At 55.1% G+C, this 17,547-nt stretch overlaps 6 protein-coding genes across 6 annotated transcripts; 4 read left to right on the forward strand and 2 right to left on the reverse strand.

The window, feature by feature from the left end:
- Positions 1-413: 413 nt before the first annotated feature.
- PG985_000278 (uncharacterized protein) lies at positions 414-3,377 on the forward strand (the record flags this gene model as incomplete). The annotated part of the gene is made up of 1 exon (XM_066820047.1): positions 414-3,377. The coding sequence occupies one exon, from the start codon at positions 414-416 to the stop codon at positions 3,375-3,377; it is 2,964 nt and encodes a 987-aa protein (XP_066690926.1).
- Positions 3,378-3,764: 387 nt separating this feature from the next.
- On the reverse strand, positions 3,765-5,389 carry PG985_000279 (uncharacterized protein; the record flags this gene model as incomplete). Its single annotated transcript, XM_066820048.1, has 7 exons — positions 3,765-3,900; positions 3,989-4,210; positions 4,326-4,529; positions 4,597-4,685; positions 4,750-4,770; positions 4,859-4,996; positions 5,114-5,389. The coding sequence occupies 7 exons, from the start codon at positions 5,387-5,389 to the stop codon at positions 3,765-3,767; spliced, it is 1,086 nt and encodes a 361-aa protein (XP_066690927.1).
- Positions 5,390-6,274: 885 nt separating this feature from the next.
- PG985_000280 (uncharacterized protein) lies at positions 6,275-9,580 on the forward strand (the record flags this gene model as incomplete). The annotated part of the gene is given in 4 exon segments (XM_066820049.1): positions 6,275-6,578; positions 6,593-6,876; positions 6,936-7,173; positions 7,344-9,580. Coding segments are annotated over 4 exon segments (3,063 nt in total), but the record flags the coding sequence as incomplete, so codon positions are not given.
- A 501-nt stretch (positions 9,581-10,081) lies between these two features.
- PG985_000281 (retinol dehydrogenase 8) lies at positions 10,082-11,102 on the forward strand (the record flags this gene model as incomplete). The annotated part of the gene is made up of 2 exons (XM_066820050.1): positions 10,082-10,610; positions 10,714-11,102. The coding sequence occupies 2 exons, from the start codon at positions 10,082-10,084 to the stop codon at positions 11,100-11,102; spliced, it is 918 nt and encodes a 305-aa protein (XP_066690929.1).
- A 957-nt stretch (positions 11,103-12,059) lies between these two features.
- On the forward strand, positions 12,060-14,288 carry PG985_000282 (uncharacterized protein; the record flags this gene model as incomplete). Its single annotated transcript, XM_066820051.1, has 4 exons — positions 12,060-12,443; positions 12,587-12,893; positions 12,949-13,738; positions 13,838-14,288. 4 exons carry the CDS (start codon positions 12,060-12,062, stop codon positions 14,286-14,288), a joined length of 1,932 nt encoding a protein of 643 aa, XP_066690930.1.
- Positions 14,289-14,805: 517 nt separating this feature from the next.
- Positions 14,806-16,570, reverse strand: PG985_000283 (uncharacterized protein; the record flags this gene model as incomplete). The annotated part of the gene is made up of 3 exons (XM_066820052.1): positions 14,806-16,006; positions 16,075-16,348; positions 16,426-16,570. 3 exons carry the CDS (start codon positions 16,568-16,570, stop codon positions 14,806-14,808), a joined length of 1,620 nt encoding a protein of 539 aa, XP_066690931.1.
- Between the last annotated feature and the right edge of the window lie 977 nt (positions 16,571-17,547).

Here is a 17,547-nt window from a genome sequence, read left to right on the forward strand (position 1 = left end):
AAAGGCGGGGAACTGCCTCGTCGAGTGGATTGGAGCATGGAGGGTGGTGGTGGATGCAGCTAAAACCTGCCTGCGTGCGGGTGTCCACTGCGCGCACTACCAATGCGTATCTGAGATCTGAGCACGCTTCTCACATCTCTCCGACTTGATTGCATCATCCTGTACCCAATCTCCAACTTCACCTACAGTAGGACGGGCGAGACAGCTTCTTCCGACACCAACTACTTACTCGCGACACTGCTTCCAACATCCTGACTGCCTAATACCCATTTAGCTCCAAGCTTGCCTGCTCCCTTCCCAAGCCATGTCATCTCGTCAGTACCAGTAGGCCCTCGTCACCTCTCTGTGGATTAGATTACTACTACCACCTTACACAACTCGGCTATCTCTCGTCTCCCGGGAAATCTGTAGCCATGGTAGCCAATCCGCTCGCCTTTCGCCCGTCGCAAGTGACTTTCCTCACCACGGTCGTGTATATTGCCGTCATTGTCGCGTTGCTGGTTGTGCAGCATACCGTTCCGGCGCCCCCATCCGAAACGCCCTATGCCGGTGTCAACATCACCGAAGCTTGGCTGGATCTCAAGAAGCTCAGCAACGGCTACCATCCCTATAATAGTCGCAAAAATGACAAAGTTCGTGATTGGCTATTGACCCGCATTCACGAGCTCCTCAAGGCCAATGGCGTCTCTTACGGAGTCGAGTCCGCTGCCATGCGCGTCTCCGCAGACAAGACTAACGCTCCTGTCGTTGTCTTCAATGACATGACGTCCAACCTCACCTTCTCTGCTGCGAGCGGTGTCGCTTCAACAGCCCCAAGCGTGAGCACCTACTTTGAAGGAACCAACATCATCGTGTATGTGAGGGGCTCCCAGGACGACGAGGGTGATTGGTGGCGACGCGGGGGCCAGCCTTCGTCCGGCGGGTCCCTGGTGAATGCTCACTACGACAGTGTTTCAACCGGTTACGGGGCTACGGACGACGGAGTGGGTGTTATTACCCTGCTCCAACTCATCAAGCACTTTACCACAGAAGGCAATCAACCCACGAAAGGCTTTGTCGCACTCTTCAACAACGGTGAAGAGGACTACTTGAACGGAGCGCGAGCCTTCGGTCGGCACCCCGTTTCGGCATTCCCTCGTGTCTTCCTCAACCTCGAAGGAGCCGGTGCGGGAGGAAGAGCCACTCTGTTCCGCGCTACAGATCTTCAGGCAGCTTCGGCGTACAAGAAGTCGCCGCATCCTTTTGGCACCATCGTCAGCGGCGACGCCTTCAAGTCTGGTTTCATCCGAAGCCAGACAGATTATGTGGTGTTCAACGAGAATATGGGGATGCGCGGACTGGATGTTGCTTTCATGGAGCCCCGGGCCCGGTACCATACCGAGGACGACGATGCGCGGCACACTAGCCCAAACTCCATCTGGCACATGCTTTCAGCCGCCGTCACCACCATGCAAGCCCTGACCTCCGACACAGGCACAACGTTTGAGGGCGATGCCGCCGGGAAGCACCAGGTCCCCAGCGGACAAGGTAGCTCTGCCGTGTGGTTCGACGTTTTCGGGAAAGCGTTCCTCACTTTTGAGCTGCATTCCCTGTTTGCTGTCTCGGTGTCACTCCTGGTCGTAGCTCCCCTTGCTCTCATCCTTACGGGCGCCATCCTCAGCCACTTCGACAAGTTCTACCTCTTCAGCCACTGCTTACCACCACATCCAGAAGCTGACCACGATCAGAGTATTTCTCTGCATGCGTTACGCGGCATTCTGCGATTCCCGACCATTTTCCTCGCGTCCACTGCTATACTCGTCGGCTTGGCATTCATGCTGAACAAGCTGAACCCGTTCATCGTGTATAGCAGCCCTTACACTGTGTGGTCCATGATGGCATCGGCATGGATTTACTGTATGTGGTTCTTGGCGCGTGCCACCAACTTTATACGGCCGACCGCGCTCAACCGCCACTACGCGTTGTTGTGGCTATTTGTCGTTGGCTGGATCCTTCTTGTGATCGAGACGGTGTACGAGGAAAGATATCAACTGGCATTGGGCTACCCTGTCGTGTGGTACTTCCTGGCTGTTTCTGTGGCGGCACTGCTCGGTTTTCTGGAGCTTTTCAGCCTGCCAACGAAAAGCCAGTATGCCGAGGACCAAAGCTTCGAGGCCGACGCTCAACGGCCGCAATCGGCAGAAAGCGACACGCAAGATAGGCCGCAGTCCTCCGGCACGCAGCCCAATGCGGTCACTAATGGCGAGAACCAGGACGATGCCGAGGAGGCAACCGAATCTACTTCGCTTCTCCGGGGATCCAAGACAACTTTTGCTAGATACAACCGTTCCGATCATGTTAACACTGGCAGCAACGCTGGTCTGCAAGAGCGAACCATTGGCTCGCAGTCTGTCTTCGGGGACGAGCAAATCTGGAGTCAGTACCTTTCCGACTGGGTGTGGGTGTTCCAGTTCCTGATCCTGGCCCCTATCACTATCATCATCCTTGGTCAGATTGGTCTTCTATTGATGACTGCTACGAATCAGACGCTCGTGGACGGCAGTTCTGCTCTCCTCGTCTACATTTTGGTGGCCTTGGTGACCGTACTTGTCTTCACTCCCTTGTCCCCGTTTATCCACCGCCATTCTTACCATATTCCCACCTTGCTGCTCTTTGTATTCATCGGAACGCTCATCTACAACCTCGCCGCCTTCCCATTCTTCCCGACAAGCCGCATGAAGTTTTTCTTCCTGCAGCGCCTAAACTTGGACACTGGCATAAATCAAGTGAGCCTTGCCGGAGTGGAGTCGTCTTTCATGGATGATATTGTTGGCAGCCTTCCCAGTACTGCTGGGCAAGATATAGTCAAGCAGACCAGCTCGGCGCGCTCTGATCTGATAGAGTATTCGTGGAAAGGCCTTGCTCCGCGGGTTGTCCCCACGAACGGGACCTTGCCGCCGGAGAAGACGTATTCTCAATGGCTCAGCCTCAATGCGACGCGCGCAAAGGGTCTGAACAGCGCGTCCATCAGGGTCAGCGGTCTGAACACGCGATCCTGTCGGATATACTTTGACCGGCCCGTGGACGACATCGTGGTGAAGGGGTCTGATGAGGATCCTCGCTTCCCCCGGATCGGCGAGGCGGGTTCCAAGGAGCTCCGGCTGTGGAGCCGCCAGTGGGGTCGGCCTTGGGACGTGACGTTCTCCTGGAAGTCTAGCAAGGGGAAGAACGTCGGTGACGAGGGAATGGACGGCCGCGTCGTCTGCTTGTGGAACGACCAGGACGAGCGCACGGCGATCCCGGCGCTTAAGGAGATTCGGAGGTTCGCGCCGGATTGGTCCACGGTCACCAAGATGGGGGATGGGTTGGTTGAAGGGTCCAAATCCTTCATGCTTTGAACATCCTTTCAGTACGAATGTATTAGTGTGTTTCTGGTGCATAACAATCACAGGCGTTTGAGGCTTGTCGGGTCGGGTTGTCATCAGATTGGTTCTTAGGGGGTATTGAGTAGTGTACGTCTTTTTGCTTTTTGGCAGCCCCAATTGTTACGGAATCGAACAACTCCTGAGTTCTCTTGTTACGTTTGCATATAGTTTTATAATACCATCAACGGTTCGACCACCACCAAGACAGCACATTGGTGCGGGTTTGTTGCTACCATGTCAAGTTGCCGCTATGGCTCGTGTTGAAAATACTCGAAATTTTTCATGTTTGTCTTGCTTGCCCCTTTCTTCGGCAATTGTGATGCTTCATCCCATAGCTAGCGAACATATATCTTTACTTACTCAGAGCTTGGAGCTCGGCGTCAAGTAGCTAGGAGCTGCACCCAACAGCTCAGCTGCTTCGTTCACCATCTCATCGACGATCTCTGCCGCCGTCTGTCCGGGCTTGTTGACAGAACCCGCCACGATCCCGATAGGCCTAGATCATCCGAAACAAAGCATATTAGGAACAGTGTCATCCTATCAGATCCATGCGCAAGCATCCTTTGTCCCAAGAAAAAACTCACCGCATTGCCGCTTGCTCCTCAATCTCCTCCGTCAGCTGGCCTTGGCGGTGCAGTTTGTCCAGCTCGTGCTCCAGGGGCACGATGCCCCGCGCCGTCAGGTCCGCGATCTCGCCCTGCCGGTTCGCTTCCCAGTCGTCGATGTAGGGCGTCCGCAGGGCGCGCAGGGGGCGGCCGCTCCAGATTAGGCTGCGGACCCAGGAGTCGTAGGTGGCGTTGATGACCCTGTCAGTTCGTACACCGGTCAGCTATTCTTGCCATTTGAAGAAGAGGAGTAGAGTAGGGAAACCGTATTTCGTCTTGTCTAGGTGTGTCTTCCATGGGGTCCCTCTTTGCTTACTGTTTCTTGGCCGATTCGGGATACTTGGATTCCGCTGCGGCCGTGAACCGCGTCCCGACCCAGACGCCGCTGGCGCCGAGCATCAGTGCGGACGCGAGGCTGCGGCCGTCGTTCACGCCGCCACCGGTCACGAGGAGGACGGGTTGGCCTGTCAGGGGTGACTTATACTGCTTTACGATATCGGCACAGGCTGGAGTCAGGATGCTGCGATGTAGGTTAGTGGTGGCGATTCTGGTAGAGGGAGAGCAGGGAAGAAAAGGAAAGAGTTTACCTCGTCGGGATGTCGCCGGTATGCCCGCCTGCTTCGCCGCCCTGGGCGCAGATGATGTCGGCGCCGGCCTGGCAGGCTTTGTGGACGTGCTACATGACGGTGTGTCTGTCATCAGTATCCGCGAGTTGGGTTCTGCAGGGTTGGCCATCGTACCTTGGGATGACCGACCATGTTCTATCAGGAGGTTTCGGGTGTTAGTTTCCACGGGAGTCACAGTTGCAGGAAGTCGCATCTCGAGCCTTTGTGGGGGCAGCAGACACACCATGTAGAGGATACCGGCCTTGTGTAGTTTCTCGACCGCCCACGCGGGCGGCACGCCGATAGCCGAGACGAAGAGCTTCGCCTTGCTCTCGATGATAATATCCAGGAGTTCGTTCAAGTGACCCTTGGTGTAGTCATACTAAACCCATCCGATCCGTCATACCGGACTTTAATTAGCTGGTCTGCTCCGCACTTGCTGTGAACCATCTTCGCCCACCTCCTCCCTTCCCCCCTTGCCAGACTAACTAAAACTTACGTTCGTCTTGCGCGCACTCCCGCCCACCTGCGGCACCAGCAGGTCCACCCCGAACGGCGCGTCCCGGTCCACGAGGCGGGCCTTCATGTCGGCGATCATCTCGCGCAGCATGGCGGGCGTGTAGCGCGCCCCGCCGAGCGTGCCGAAGCCGCCGGCGTTGGTCACGGCCGCCACGAGCTCCGGCCCGGCGACCTGGTCCATGCCCGCGAGCAAGATGGGGTGCTCGACGCCGAGCAGGGCCGTTAGCGGGGTGGCGAGTTTGGCGGTTGGGGACATGTTGGGATTGGGAGTGATGATAAAATGAGGCGGGTCACGATGCTAGAAAGACTTTGAGGGAATACTTGCGGGATTGATGACGAGCAATGCTGAGGAAGTTATTTCTGCCGCGTGGTGCCTTCATGTTGATGCATGGGGATGAGTAAGGAGTATTGATTGATGGTGAGATCTACTGGTTCTGGATAACATTTGGGCCTCGGCTGCCCCAACTTTTGGAGCCGAGGTGGTCGCACCCCAGTAATGTTTGCTCACGTAGCAAACCATGGCGGAGCCGCATCGATACAGACATCATGATTCTGTATAAACCTCATCAGATCCTCATGCAGGTGGTTTTACTTCGACTTCATTTCGCATTACTGTTGCTCCGACCCCCTTCCCCCTATCTTGAGACCGCCATGGCACCCCAAGTCCACTGCGCATAGCTCGCACCCCTTCTGCCAACCCCTGCGCCTGCATGGATTTGATGTCAGCCATCTTCGCGGATACTACCTCGTCGTACTTTATCACATTTCAAAGATGAAATTGACCACTCATCCGACCCCAAGCTGGTCATGGCTGCCTCGCTTCCTGGCCGGCGGCCGCGGATTGCGTCTCGCATTGATCACGACGCTATGCCGATTGGGCCGTCGTGCGGGGTTGACAGTCTGGCAGCGATGACACCCAGTACAGATTGATATATATCACCCGAAGACTGGCAGGTGGTGCTTTGCCCGTCGTCTGTGTAGCCCGTCTTCACTCACTCAGCATCGACCAGGCTGATTGCCAAGTCTCCTCTATTGATCATCACAAAGTCAACTTCTCTTGCTACTCCTGTAGAAGACTTTAGTGACGGATATGGTCAGTATTTTTTGCTTATCCTCCAGAAAGACTTTGAGTTAACGAGTTGGTAGCCGCTGCGCCAATTGGTTCCATGGTTTGAATCCCCGACTGAAGAGCGACGCCGACCACGCCTATGATACATGGCGCACCCCTCCAGGGCCTCAGGGTCGACTCTGGCTGCGGGATGATCTTCCAAAGCACGTTCCTGGTGCACGAATCTTCCTGTACGAGTACAATGCGACGGTGGTTTACGGCAACGACCGCGCTACCTTCGTCGACAAGGCGAATGATCTACTCAATCGCATCGCGGCAGCAAGAAAGAGCAGGACCGAAACACGGCCCATCATTTTCATCTCGCACAGCATGGGTGGTCAATTCACGTAGAGCAGGCGCTGATCAACGCCCAAACCAACCCGGAAAACACGGGCATCAAGGATGCGACCTCGGGGTTAGTCTTTTTCGCGACACCGCAGAGAGGAGCAGAGGGGTGGAAGGTGGATCTGGGAGTTATAGCATCGAATATCGCGAAGGCAATGATGTGGCAAAAGGGCCAAGGGGTGATGGAGGCGTTGGAACGGGGAAACCTCTTCGAGGATGTTTTGATGGAGCACCGGCGGCACCAACTCCCGGACTACGACATTGTCTCCTTTTGGGGAGCTTCTGACACGGTAAGTCCCTCATCGCAACTAAATATCGCGCCTGGAGTAGGTATTAACCACCAAGGAAGGTCGTACCTCGAGAGAGCTCACGGTTGTATTTATCCGGCCGCAACGAGAACGTCGTCATGTTGAATGCGGATCATGGAGGGGTGTGCAAATTTGATGATAGTCAGGAATCTCTGGACAACCTGGACATCGTTCGATTCAACATCTCGGAGGTTTATACCAAGGCGCTCAAGAAACGTGAGTCACTTGCTTCGTTGAACATGATCCAGGGGAAAGATGCGAAGGTAGCTCAAGGGGAGGGTGAGGAGGGTGAATACACGTTGGAGCAGCGATTGGCTAGGCTGTCTGCGTGACCCTGATCCTGTGGCTAAAGACTGAGATGGAGATTTTTCATGAATTATGACTTGCATCACATACACACACACACACCCTCAACTCGCCCAATGAATGAGCACGTTTGCTAACTCGAGTCTGTCTCGAAGATGAGATACGACGCCGTAGACGTCGAGTAGACCGGGCCCCTCAGCATCACATTCCTCTCCCCAGAAATAAGAGATTCGTTGGTCGAAGTGGATTTCTAGAGGATATGAAACAAAAGCTATTGCTTGACGAAGACGAGGACTGCCAAAATCTGGCCATATCTGGGCTGGGTGGCATTGGCAAGACCCAACTGGCGTTGCAGTTCGCCTATTGGGTCAAAGAAAACGAGCCGGATTTCTCTGTTTTCTGGGTCCCCGTCTCGAGTCGCGAAAGTTTTGAGCATGAGTGCGCCAAGATCGGGAGGAAGTTCGGCTTCCTCAAGGGTGGCAACAACGACAACGAGGACCCGAAAGAGCCGTTTCGGAACTATCTCGAGTCGGCTGAATCGGGAGATTGGCTCCTGATTGTGGACAATGCGGACGACGAAAATGTCGTGGTCAACCCGTCTGGCGGCATTCGCAACTATCTCCCAAACAGTGACACTGGGTTGACGATCTACACAACACGCACACGAGATATTGCGGATGAGCTAGGGGACCATGTCATTGAATTGCCCCAAATGAGCAATGAGGATGCGGTGGGCATGCTGCAGACGTCGCTCCCACGGAAAGAGCGCTACGACCTAGTAGCGGAGCTTGCAGAAGAACTCACGTATTTGCCGTTGGCCATTTCGCAAGCGACTGCCTACATGAAAAGGAACCGAATAGGCATCCAGGACTACTTGGTTCTTTTCCGAAGCGAAGAGAGCCTCGTCGATCTGATGCAAACCGGCCAAAACGACAAGACGCGGTACCCAGGATCGGAGAACGCCCTCGCGTTGACTTGGTCCATTTCGTTTAGCCAAATCGTGAGGAAAGATCCGGTGGCGGCCAGACTCCTGACATTCATTTCTTTCATCGAGCCCAAGGCCATTCCCCGCTCGCTCCTTCCCAGTCTAGGATCTGACGCAGTGATGGAAAATGCGATAGGTACCTTGATTGCATATGCTTTCCTGGCTTGCCAAGAAGACAATGAAATTGAAGACGACCCAATATCAGACGACGAGAGTGTAACCTTCGACTTTGTAACCGACGAGATGGAGATCGATCAGACCCAGTATGGACAAACCCGAGATGATCAGATCCAAGAGGAAGAGCCAGACGATGTGAGTATGCAAGACGAAGAGGCGCTAGATCTCAGCTTGTATCAGGACGTATTGTATGATATGCACAGTCTGGTGCACTTCGCAGTGAAGCGATTGAGGCCGGTTGATGAGCTCATTATGGCCCAGACGCTTCAGCGATTTGAAATGGCTTGGGATGCGGACAGCGAATACCTGTGGAGACTCTATCTACCACACACACTCCGTCTACTCGAACAGAGCGGGAGGTATGGTGACTACAAAGCTAAATTCGACTTGTGTTTCAGAGTCGGAAAATGCTTGTCCCTGGACCACCGTTTCCATATGGCCATTGGCTACTTCGAAGAAGTTTTGAAGCAAGAGGATGTGGCTGTGAAATACGGCAACTATACACCCGACGATTCGTTGCTCTTCGCCCTCGGAAATGCATACCTCGTTGTCGGACGGACGGTAGATTCGATCCCGTTGTTGAAAGCCGTGGTGCACACGCAACGCGAGCATCACGGCAGAGCGAGCCCGGGATGCCAACGCTGCGAGCGTGCCCTTGCAAGCGCATACATCGATGTCGGGGAGACCAGAGAGGCGACCGCAATCCTCGAGTACATCGAGATGCTACAAAGCAGGCATCCTGCTCTCAAGCCCAACGACCCCCGCCAGCTGGAAACCGACTTTCTGCTCGGAAGAGCACGGCTTCGAGGCGGACGGACGGGAGAGGCGATCAAGTTGCTCGAGCAGACTGTGAGCGCTTACACGTCCCTGAACTACCACGACGTGTACGATGAGTACGTGACGAACCGACTGATGGCCCAGCATTGGCTGGCCGCGGCCTACAAGGAACAGGGAAACGTGCCCAGAGCGCTCGACATTCTGCAGCCCGTTGTGGACACGCACAGGAAGCTGAGCGAGAAGGAAGACCCCTATCGATTGTTGTCGGAGGAGTTGCTGTCCGAGCTGCTCATGGAGACGTGCAGGACTCGCGGGATGGAGTTGCGCAAGCAAGTCGTGGCGGCTAGGGCAGAGCTGGCCGAGCGATACCCAGTGCAGCCGAGGTCTTTGGGATTCTATTGTCTGGAGGAATTCAAAGCTCCTTCAGTGGTGGATATATAGTCCAGTATTCTGGCATCTCAAAAACTGGTAATTGGACGAAGTCGAGCGACAATAACCCCAAAGGTTTGCTAATTAATATCGACCTTTCGGTTGGCAAATATATACCTCGAAGTCGAGCCTTGTAGGCGTGCCGCTGGTACAGGACCAGCGCCGCAGTGTTGCTAGTTGACAATATGATGGTCGATCTTTCTAAAGTAAGCAGCAACTACAAAGCCCCGATAGTTTTCAGTTTAGACTAAAGAGGATGGACGGTCGCCCCGGGGCCGACGGAGTTGGAGGAAATAAGGGGGCTTAACTCCATCTCCGTACAAGACGAGGGGACATTTCGACGTGGGATGTTAGATCTGCACTAAATGATGGGGAATATGTAAAGAGAACCTCGTCTTTCAACCTAGAAGTGACGGCATCGCCACAGCACTGAATTGCTCAAAACACTACATCACCATCCCTACTCGTAACGACATTGGGAAAGAAGACTAAATAAGGATTTAAACGCAAACAATGGCCTCATCCACCGGAGGCACCAACACCACCCCTGAGACCGGGTCACCACTAACCTGGCTCATCACCGGCTGCTCATCGGGCTTCGGCCTGCAATTCGCGCGCCACGCCCTGGCCGCCGGCCACCGCATCATCGCGACGTCGCGGGACCCGAGCAAGACGCCCGCGCTCGTCGGCGAGATCGAGGGCGCCTCCCCGCCGGGCCGGGGCCGCTGGCTCCCGCTCGACACCAGCGCCGCCGACTGCGGCGCCCTCGTCGACCGCCTCGAGGCCGAGGCCGGGACCGACGTCGATGTCCTGGTCAACGCGGCCGGGTTCGCCATGACGGGCCCCGTCGAGGGCTTCGCCGACGAAGAGGTCCGCGACGTCATGGAGACTAACTTCTTTGGGCCTTATCGGCTTATGCGCGCGGCGCTCCCGCACATGCGGCGGCGGCGGCGTGGGGTGGTTGTGAATTTGAGTTCGGGGTCGGGGCTCGAGGCGAGGCATGCGTTGGGGGTTTACGGTGCGAGCAAGGCTGCGCTCGATGGTAAGTGAACTTGGTCTTTCTAGATTCCTGCTAAGCTACCTCTACACACACTTGGTACTGATTTGGCATCATCGAATGACTAATATCTTCATCACCTTATCAGCTATCAGCAAGACGCTGGCCAAGGAAGTAGCTGAATTCGGGATCCGCGTGCTGCAGGTGTACCTAGGGTCCTTCGACACGCCCATGGGGCGCTCGACCCGGCTGGTGGAGCAGCCCCTAGATCCCGACTACGAGAACAGCACGGTGGGCAAGACGATCGGCGTCTTCCAGAGCGGCCAGTTCAGGGCCCAGGGCAACCACAAAAAGGCCGTCCGGGCCATCTACGACGTCGTGGTGGGAGAGGGGGCCGGGGCGGGTCTGGGGAAGGAGGTCCAGATAATGCTGGGCAAAGACTGCGCCGTGCGGGCTGTCGAGGTCAGGGATGGGCTCAATCATATGATGGAGACGTTTGGCGAGGTTTGTAACAGTGTCGATGTTGATGCGAATTGAAAGGTAGGAGCCCTGCAGGTTCTCAAGAAAAAAGAGTGGTACGATGTGGGAACGTTGGTTCAAGGGGGAATGCGGCCAAGTCTGAATCCCATGCTTGGCTTCTATCGTAATCTGCGGTTCCCAACAACCACACAACACAATACAGACGCTCCTTCTTTCTCTCTTCCCACACAGCAATCGGGTCATATCGGGCTACGTATTCGCAATTCTTTCGCCAAGTCCTGATTATGTATACTATTTACACAAAACTCATAACGCATCGTGCATGCATCATTTGACAGGATTGTATTGGATAAAGTCCGGCGTGGAGGTAGGTCGTGTTTGTCCCGCCCGCTGGCCTTGCCTTAAGTATTCTCGGCACCCATGACCCATAGCCTTGGCGCAATTCCCGGCGTGCGTCATACGGGGCGCGACCAAGACCGCCGAGATGCCATCCTTTCGTCAGCCGAGTCTCTGCGGCTCTTGGTTTCTCCCCAGAAACATGCTTACGGCCAACCATTTGCGGGCGTATTGGGCCGTCTCACCTCATGCCGCAGTGCCGATGAACGCCAAAGTCGTCACATCGTGCCATGAGGGCCGAGAAAATTTGCACGCAACCAAGGAATCCTCGGCGCATTCATGGCGCATCCTCGATGGAAGGAGGGTAATCCACTTTCCCCAGCTTCTTGGGCCCCCTTGGGGTTTCCCAGTTCACTGGGCACATACGGTCACATGGAGTATGGGGAAGAAACACGGTCGATCAGCTACCTGGAATGCGATCGGGCATTTGTTTGTCCCAGCGGTTCGGCCAAGACCACCCCGTGTTTTCGTTATTTAAAGACGTGCGCTCACCTGGAGCCCGGTGGGAACGTGCCAATGCCTCTCACCTTCTTCTTCTCGCTCCCTCGCATCGAGAGTGGAACTGCATAAGAGGTATATATCATCGTCACAAGTGATACATATAGCAGAAACGCCGCCATGGCAGAGAAGCGTACAGACCCCGAGGCCCCCGAGCCACAGGTCAGCCACCGGAATGAGGCGTCCCTTGGCACCCTCCTGAACAACCCCCTTGCTGGGATGAGCCGAGACGAGGTCATCACCGACGTCGAAGGGTTCATCCAACAAAGGGGGTTGACCCAACATCGCGAGGACTTCATCAAGGGCGCCTTAGTGGCGCAAGTGACCAACCAAGACTACGCTTTCGAGCAGATCAAGGAGCTGCGCGATGACGAAAAGAACATCCTCCGCCGGGAGATCACGCACCGGTGGAGTCAGCCGTTCATGCTCTACTTCCTCTGCACTTTGTGTGCCGGCTCGGCCATCGTCCAGGGCATGGACCAGTCCGCCGTGAACGCTGCCCAGGTAAGTCCACCAAGCTATTATAGACTCGAAGCACCTTCTTTCAAGCCTATTACTTGTATTTTCCGTCCTTGATGGCCAAGATCTTGACCAAGCAAAACGAGAATGAGAATATGTTGCTGACCCTTTTCTTCAATACGACATAGGACTTCTACTTCAACGAGCTCAACATTACCAAATCCGAGATCCAGGGCCTCGTCAACGGCGCCCCCTACCTCTGCTCGGCGCTGATCGGCTGCTGGAGCAACCCGGTGCTGAACAAGTACCTAGGCCGGCGCGGGACCATCTTCGTGAGCTGCGGCATGTCAGTCATCACGGGCTTCTGGATGGCGGCGGCGGACTCGTGGTACAACCTGCTGGTGGCGCGCTTCTTCCTGGGCTTTGCCGTGGGCGCCAAGTCGAGCACGACGCCCGTCTACTCGGCCGAGTCGACGCCCAAGACGATCCGCGGCGGTATGTCTGAATATATTAATCCACCTTCGTATTCAACGCTAACTAGAAACCAAAGCCCTCGTAATGCAATGGCAAGCGTGGACTGCGTTCGGCATCGCCCTCGGCACCATCATGGGCGTCGCCTTCAGCAAGGTCACCATCTTCGGCGAGGAGACGCAGTGGCGCTGGATCATGGCCTCGACGTCGGTGCCGCCCCTGATCGTCATGCTGCAGGTCTACTTCTGCCCCGAGAGCCCGCGCTGGTACATGGAGAAGGGCCAGTACACCAAGGCCTTCGATGCCATCTCGCGCCTGCGCTTCAGCCGCGTCCAGGCCGCCCGCGACATGTACTACGCCCACAAGCTGCTCGAGATCGAGGAGTCGCAGCGCGCGGGCCGCAAGTGGACCGACTTCTTCACCGTGCGGCGCAACTGGCGCGCGGCCCAGTCGTCATGGTTCGTCATGTTCATGCAGCAGTTCTGCGGCGTTAATGTGATCGTGTATTACAGCATGAGCATGTTCCAGCGCGCCAACTACACGCGCGACGAGGCCCTGCTCTTCACCATGGGCACCGGGCTCGTCAACTGGATCTTCGCCATCCCCGCCATCTACACCATCGACACCTTCGGCCGCCGCAACCTGCTGCTCGTCACCTACCCGCTCATGGCCATCTTCATGTACTGGACCGGCTTCAGCTTCCTCATCGACGACCCCGACCCGGCCAACCCCTCGCAGTTCAAGCTCGCCATGGTCGCCACCGGCTTGTTCGTCTTCATGGCTTGCTACTCGCCCGGCTCCGGCCCCGTGCCTTTCACCTACTCCGCCGAGGCATTCCCGCTCCATATCCGAGATATCGGCATGTGCAGGTACGTTTTTCGCTGTTATCTGACCTCCACCATCACCCCTTTTCACCCCATCGTTGCCTTCTCCAAAAACAAATATCGCTAACAACACATGACCAACAGCGCCACCGCCGTAACCTGGGGCTTCAACTTCATCATCAGCTTCAGCTGGCTGCCCCTGGTCGACGCCTTCGGCGACACGGGCGCCTTCTGCTACTACGGCACCTGGAACCTGATCGGCTGGGTCTTCTGCTACTTCCTGCTGCCCGAGACCAAGAACCTGACGCTCGAGGAGCTCGACGCCGTCTTCGAGGTCCGCAACCGCGACCACGCCGCCTACTACCTCAAGAAGCTGCCGTGGTACTTCAAGAAGTTTGTGCTGTTCCAGGACCCGGCGCCCATGCCGCCGCTCTACCAGATGAACAACAGTGCGACGCCGCCGTCGGCGGGGCCCGGCGGTAACAACTATCAGATGGACTCGCCTGTGGCGCCGGCACAGGGGGAGAAGAGTCGGGATTTGAGCGATAAGGGGGAGGCTACGCAGATGGAGAATGTGTCTGACAAGAGCTTGTGAAGCCCTTGATCTGAAACTGTAAATCATATCAGTATTTTGCTGAGGTGCCAAGGCAGTCTGGAGGTGATTAGTGGCAATTCATTTGAGGGCGATACGCTCGCTGATTTGGTTGCAAGATTGTGTGTGTTTTATTGAGAACAAATACCAGTTCGATACCCAATAGGTCTATTATAGAGTAAATTGGCATTGAAATTATACAATGTTTATTCCATTGGATAGAATGCCCGGTTGGATGATCTGGCCTGTCGATTATTTACGGGAAGCACTATGCGAAAAGCAGCGCTGTCTTTATCGTGGGGGTAATGGGACAATGGAATAATGGGATAATGGGATAAGAGTTCAAAACTACGCGGGATAACTGCGGAATTTCTACGTTTATTACAATTGAATCTTATAGGAGCAGCGTTTTCGCTATTAAGGGGATAATGGGATAATAGGATAACTGAGCATTATAATCAGTTTTCCTTCGTTTCCTCGTCTACTTTTGTGGCAGTTTATTCAGGAAGCTCTACTGAGCTTAAGAGTCTAGGACAGACGACCTGTGCGGGCTCCTGCTCCTCACCCTTTCACTTTGGGCGGGCAACTGGAGTGACACGCTCGCGCCCCCTTCCACCTTCTTCTTCTTGACATTGATCTCCAAGTCTCCGCTATCCGTGCTGGAGGACGAAAGTCTTCCGAGCTCGACGGGCCGCTCTTCGTCTACCTGCCCCTCCGAGGCACTCCCGGGCTGAGTCTCGTGCTGGTGGAGTTTGATGTTGATGAACATCGCGTAAAGACCGAAGTCGTACGACAGCCGTGCAATACCGGCGACGACAAATGCCACCCAGAACTGCTTGTTGGCCGCCAGCAGTCCAGTGAGCGTAGGTCCAATCATGGCCGCACAAGTTCGGACCAGACTGGTAATGCCCATGACAGCGGTGCGCTCCTCGGGCCGGACAACCGCTGCGATGAGTGCCGTGCGTGGGGCCTGGTCCAGGGGATTCAGGGCGCTCCGCACAAGCAGCAAACCTGCTGTCATCCAAAACACGTTCGGGATGGGAAACAGTAGAACAGCGGCAGAAGACGGGACATGGGTGAAGACCATGGTGTTCACTAGACCGATACGGCGTGCCAGTGGGCTGGCAAACATGGCAGAAATGGCGCCGAGGAAGTAGCTGACCGAGGTCACATCGCCCAGAGTTGATTTGGATGGGTGAAAGTTTTCGTCCATGTAGTACGTCGTCCAAGAATAAGGCACCATCCCATCTGCGACAGAGTCAAGCGCAAGCAAGATCCATAGCTTGTACATGACCCGGCGAGTTGGAACGGATATCTGAGACAAGCGATCGGCAAGCCAAGTCGTACCCCGGCGTAGCCAATGCTGTGGCACTTGGGGTGACAATGGTGCGGAATTATAGGGGCTCGCTAATACGGCAGCACCCCTGGGGGCTTCCGGTTGTTCGGCCTGTGGGATTTGTGTATAATCATCCTGCTGCCGCAGCTCGCACTCATCGGTCAAAAGCGCAGCCAGGATGACGTTGACCGTTCCCATGCCAACATAGAGCCAGAAGAGCGCATGGTATGCGTTGACCAGTGTCCAGCCCCTCTGTTCTCGCAATGTGTGGACGATACGGCCACCTGCCTCGCTTCCAAGAGAAGACCCCAGTGTTGAGGTGGCAACATACCAGCTCAGAACATCTGATCTCGTTGAAGGCGTAGTTAGTTGCGAAAGCACCGATCTATAGGGATAATGGTAAGTAATTGTTACTCGAGACCCATGACAGACGGACGTATTAGAGGGACTCACTCCTCGATGCTTCGAAAGGGCCCAAAGTCTCCGCCGGTGACACTGACAACGCCAACAACGGCCGCGAACAGCAGAATCCAGAAGTTCTCGAATGTTGCGAAGATGATTCCGCTGAAGATCATGAGGAATGAGCCACCCAGCAACACCTTGCGCCTCCCCATACGGTCCGCAATCAGTGTGAGAAATGTGCCTAGGAAGACATCGCCAAGCAGTGTCAGGGTCATAAACAGGCCGATCTGGTGATCAGTGAATTCCAGAGCCGCGAAGTAGATGGCTATATGCCCTGTCAGTCTTTTGGAACCATAATGATGGGTAGTTGTTTCGTCCAACATCGAGCTGCAGCGTACGGACCTAATATGAGTGATATAGCACCGTGAGCGAACATGCGGCAGGCTCTTGCAAGGATGATTATCCAGGCATTGCGGCCACTGTCGTGGATGGAGACAATTCCGAATTCGTGGTAGAACCAGCGGAAGGGCCGCAATATACTTTCCATTTTTGCTGGTCAACAAAGAGTCGAAGAAGTAATACCAGTGGGCATAATAAGAAGCACGCGACAGCCAGGCGCAATGAGAAAACAAGAAGTCCAGCATGCCTTAATCGGCAAGTCATCGCTGCTATCCGAAGCGCTAACTGCAATGCGGCACCCTCGGTCTAGTCGGCCGACTTGGTCGGTCGAGCCCTAGCCGAGGTCGGCCAGGATGATGCAATCAACTCGGAGATCGAGGAGGGTCGGCGTATCGGGTATAACAACAACATCTTGACCTGGGTCCTTGGTATATATGGGAAAAGCTGAAGATTTTCGACGCTGTCACGACCACTTGAGTGCGATATTGTGTAATAGTATAAGCTGAACTAATTCGCCGCATGGGTCAGCCGCGACCATGTGCGCTTGCTTAGTCTTAAGGTTTCTCCCGATGTCTCACTGCATGCCCAATGTCAGCCTCCATGCTAGCGCCTAGGTTGCTTTTCTTCCGCCACAACCCTCGAAATGCCAGTCGCAGCTTGGCCACTTTTGGCGCAGGTGCAAATCTGAAGCCGCGTCATGGCCATGACAAGGATGAATGAGGCTTACGTCGGCATGAAGACGACTACATATAAGTCGTTTGAAGCTGTCGCAAACAGACAAAGCAATCAATATACGTAAGTACATACGTCCCATACGCACGAATCGGGTGTATCCCCCTTACCTTATCTCTTCGTCCCAACAGCTCGGAGGAATCAAGTGCTAGTGATGTGCTCTGCGGTGCACTTCAGACGGTGTACAGTTGCTCCGGACCAGGATAAAATGATGGTTTTCATGATGCAGCTTACGTCCTCTCCAATTTCTTTCCCCGCAATTCCGGGGTCGGTTCAGCGGTTGTTATCTACTCCCTGTACGGATTCTCGTTTGGGTGTAGGTCTAGTACGACTGTAATTGCATTTAAGCCTGAAGGATCCCCGAACTTGGCTTCAGGTAGGCATAGACCAGGT

Source organism: Apiospora marii, assembly GCF_038362585.1.
Source record: "Apiospora marii strain CBS 49790 chromosome Unknown utg000001l_segment0_segment0, whole genome shotgun sequence".
NCBI classification, from domain to species: domain Eukaryota; kingdom Fungi; phylum Ascomycota; class Sordariomycetes; order Amphisphaeriales; family Apiosporaceae; genus Apiospora; species Apiospora marii.